General features: G+C 44.9%; 1 protein-coding gene across 1 annotated transcript in view; it reads left to right on the top strand.

Moving 5' to 3' along the window:
- The window catches only part of LOC104627895 (adipolin-like), a gene marked incomplete at its 5' end in the record, with an annotated part of 5,803 nt that extends 1,689 nt beyond the window's left edge, over window positions 1–4,114 (top strand). The window contains 2 exons of the mRNA XM_010296291.1: window positions 3,320–3,398; window positions 4,016–4,114. Of these exons, the coding sequence (XP_010294593.1) occupies window positions 3,320–3,398; window positions 4,016–4,114 (178 nt within the window). The remainder of the gene's footprint in view (window positions 1–3,319; window positions 3,399–4,015) is intronic.
- Between the last annotated feature and the right edge of the window lie 268 nt (window positions 4,115–4,382).

The following is a 4,382-nucleotide window of genomic DNA, read 5'->3' as shown; positions in this document are numbered from 1 at the left end:
CTCCTTTTCCTCTCCTGCCTCTCTTCCAGTGCAGCTGTGGCAACACCCTTGCAATAGCACCACTGAAATACGTCCATGAAACGACTCTGCAGGTGCAACTTAAAACCCGCAAGACCATAAACTCGCTGCTGGACGCGCTGCTTCAGCCCTCACCTTCCCTGCTCCGTGAGTCAGAGTGCTGCAAATAGGACTGACCTCTCCACTGGCATATCAGTTTTAGAGGCTTTACTGGTGGGTGAATTTGACGTGAAGCCTCATGTAATAAATAAACCTCCCTTAGGTTTCACTGGCCTGTGGAAAAGAGTTGATTGGTATCTGAGCACCCGTTAGGAATTAGGGTAAGAGGGAGCTGTACGCCCACTTACCTGGTGTGAAGTCGAGGAGCTTGCTGACTGGAGCAACTGGCACCTCCTCAGTCTTGTATGATTTTTATGGTTGCAGCACTTAAAGCAAAGCACTGACAGACTGGCTGCAGTCAGAATGTCATCAGAAGAAGGGGGGTGTAACTTCTTACCCCTTGAAGGGATGCATTATATTCTGGTAAGCTGCAGAACTTATGGGACATTTAATTTCTGGCAGTTGTGAGAATTCCTTTAGGTCATGCTAAGAATGGACCTCAGCCCGATCTTGAAATCTGGGATGCGTGTTGACAATGAGTGATTGGGACAGCCCAGGCCTTTAACCACAGGGCTTGTATAGGTATGAGTAGGGCAGAATGTTACTGTCCTTTTTACAAGTAGCTCTCACAAATTGCCTTTGCACGGTGCAGATCCCTATTCCTGTCTTTTACTCTGCATACTGAAAACCAGTCAGATTCAAGTAAACAGGTTTCTTTCTTTCTTCAGCATTGTTGGTTTTTAATTCTCACCTACAACAACCTCCTCTTATCTTAGCAATTTCATCAAGAACAGAGACTCATGCCCCTAGCCCTTGGATTCCCCATGAACAGGGACTGCAAGTTCCACAGAATCTTTTCTACATGCTTTTGGGATGTGGAAAAATATTGCCAGTTCGTGATGTTGACTTGATGATATTTCACTAAAGATTTGACTGAATGAGTGGGTGAGATTTATGAAGCCACCTAAGAGGATTTAAAAGTGAAATTGATCCTGTTAGATCTCCAAGAGTGAAAAGCTGTTCTCCCATCCTGATCTCCACTCTACATTGTCTTCAGTTACAGAATCATACAGAAAATCTAAATTCCATTTAAACCATTTTGCAAAATAAATGAAAGTGACAGTGGTGAGTTTTTCTTCCTAATGATTCCACAAGCTCCCAACTGATTTGATTAAAGCATCTGAAAGAGAACCAAGTGTTTTTCTTCTGGAAGGCTCACTTCTGTCTCCAAGGACAGTGTCTGTCTGTGTCTCCTTCTCTCCTCTCCTGTCCGTTCAGTCAACCTTACAGTAATATTACTAAGAACGGATGTCAATCTCTGGTTGCTTTCACTATGACTTCAGTCTTGCTTCCTTGTTCTGGTAAATGCAAGCACAAGAGTTATCTGAGTAGAAAGCTTCCCTGTGGGCCACGGAAACTACCGTGCCTTCCTCATTGCAGATCTTTTTAGCTGAAAGCTCCTAGAAGACTGTTCTGGTTCTAGCTGGGATGTGTGAACAACCTCTTTGTCACATACAGCCCAGGCAGGCTTATTGGGACGTTTTGAGATTAACTTGCCATCTGATGAATTTATAGCTATTCTCCAAAGAACAGTAACAGTAAAAACTTTCTTTTCTTAGACAGAACTGACCTAGATGTTAATCATTTAGATAAAGCTCTCTGATGTCTGACTCAGGAGTTTTCATCAGTTGTCCAGGGTTGCAATTTATGACTGGTTGTCCTGCAAGGCTCTCCTGAGTTGACGGAGTTGGACAGCAGTTGGAGTAACTGGCTCTGTGAGGGACATCTCTCTCTCATATGGTGGGTGAGAGTATGACTGGTCTGTGTCATGGAAGGAAGATGGGTGGAGGGATGGGAACCTGTCTGGACAGACATTCTGCTGGCACAGGCTGAGCTGCTACCCGTGCTTGTGGAATTTCCTGGGGATGTCAGCGTACACAGTCATTTGAGGGAGCTGAAAGAGCCCTGAGGGCTTTCGGCTGAGAGAGATGGAAACTCAGAGGCAAGAAGACAGTTGGAGGTGAAGAGATTAATGGTGGGAAGTTCCCACCCAAGTTAGGCTTTTGGCAGGATATGACACACAGACTGAGCTCTTCAATCAAGGTGGTGCCAAGTGGCTTGCTCTCTCTGGGCCAAATTGCCCCTACCTTTCATGCATATTATTTCCTTGCAAGGGGGCTAGAAGCAGCACGTTTGCACTTGCTAGGTTTCGTCACCACCACTTCATGGAAAAAAGGGAGGAAAGGTGTTGGTTTTCTTGGGAAAACAACTGGATCTGCTACCACTGGCTAGGCAGATTTCGGAATAGCCAGCCAGGCATATAGCTCTGTGCTTGCATACTGCTTTGGAGCTGAGCTTACATGGGTTGTTTTGACTGCTGATGTTTCAGGCACCTCCTTCCACCCTGAGTCCTCTATAAAGGAGCAGAGTTTGAGTTCTGTAAATAGAGGATGCCACAGAGGGCAGCTGTCCTACATCTTGCCGCTGCAAGGAACATGATGGCTATTAGAACACGATATTAGAAAAGAACAATGCTTGAGGGGTGATCTGGAGCTCTCCCTGGAATTTTAACTGAAGCACAGTATTTCTGGGGGGCTTGTATGAGATCCCTGATCCAAATGTCCTCCCAAAACAGCTTTCAGCTGCAGAATATGTTCTTTCTTGCACAGGCTGACAACACATATTGTTAAGGTGAAATAGGCCTTTCATTTGAAAATGAATGAACTGTTACTGGCAGAATTGCATATAGCTAGCTCTTGGCACAATAACAAGAGTATGAACTATTGCAGCGGTTGACAAACTGGGATAACTGGTATGTAAATAAACCTAAAGGGCGTGTTTAGCACCTGTTCAAGGGTGGGGGATAGAGACCACTGGACCTTGAGAAAGGTCTCTGTGAGAAAAGGTGGCTCCCAGTTCCTGCCTTCAGCTGAGTTTTGCAACCACAATCCTGAAATGCTGTATGCTCTTTAGGTCTTCCAGCAATTGCTACAGTGAGGACAAGGTTCTAATGTTCTCTCTTCAAGGCAGCTGATTACTGCTAGAATCAAGTCAACAGGCCACGTGTTTAGTATAGGTGGGCACTAGAACCACCAGGTCCTATTTCTAGGGAGGTTGTGAGACTCTTGTTGTTCCACATACAACAACTGCTGTGACTGCTTTAGGTGTTGAACCCGTTTGCTTTTCTTTTGCTACTGTTTAGGTCTTTGGAAGTCATTGCTGGTCTGGAAAGCAACAGCAAAATCTTCACTGTCTATGTACATGGCTTACTGCAGCTGCAGGTGAGTCCACGCAGACTGGGAATCGCCGTACTAGTTTGCTTGGCAGGATGTGGAGTTATTTACTGGAAAGGCTGAATCCTCACCAGGAGGTGGGGAAGTTTTTATTAACCTTCTTTCTGAGGTTAATTGAAGTTAAAAGCCTTACCTGGGATAACTAGAAAGAATCTGTGGCAGGAACAGGAACAAAAGCCAGACTTGTGTTGCACATTCTGATCTTAAGCCACAGAAGTAACCTTCCCTCTAAGGAGTGACAGTAACTATCTGTCTTTCTCAAATCTCCCCTTGCATTGTCAAGATGGCAGTTGTATTTCCCAATTCATAGAAGGGAATCTGAAGCACAGACGGCCACTTGACTAGTCACCCAAAAAGATGCTAGTGCAGTAAGGATCTAGTTAAGTAATAAACCTATAACACAGTTTCACTACAGAAAGTTTCTTCCACCAAGTCAAAGCTATAGCGCCGCAGTAAAAATATTTGGTCAGGTCCCGTTCCCAGGGGCCGCAGAAAAGGGCAGCAGGCTTCTGTGCTTAGTTCATGCTAGTGAAATGCTTTTTTTCCTCCTTTTACACTGCGATGAAGCGTCAGATATTTTCCTTTCCCTCTTGTTCTCTCTGCAGGCTGGCCAGTACACCTCCATATTTGTGGACAACAGTGCTGGAGCTCCCATCACCATTCAGAACGGATCAGATTTCATGGGCATGCTGATGGGCGCGTAACATCGCCTGTAGCAGGGAAGGATATGAGTTAGAGCCTTGCAGTGTATATTTGAAGAAACTTTTACTTTGACTCTTGAGGACTGCTTCCTGTAACGGTTGGTGTCTTTTCAAACAAGCAAAGAGCCTTTCCTTCCACAGATAGGTCAGCTGTCTTTCAGAGGCTACCGCTTTTCAAGGTCCACACCAGTTCGTTCATCATAAAAGTGTACTTTTATAAATCAGAAACTCATTCCGTAATACTTAATTTGTGCTTCACCAGATGCTCACT

Source organism: Phaethon lepturus, unplaced genomic scaffold (genome assembly GCF_000687285.1).
Source record: "Phaethon lepturus isolate BGI_N335 unplaced genomic scaffold, ASM68728v1 scaffold13021, whole genome shotgun sequence".
Taxonomy (NCBI): domain Eukaryota; kingdom Metazoa; phylum Chordata; class Aves; order Phaethontiformes; family Phaethontidae; genus Phaethon; species Phaethon lepturus.
The sequence above is the reverse complement of the archived record's forward strand: the minus strand, read 5'-3'. Positions and strand labels throughout refer to the sequence as shown.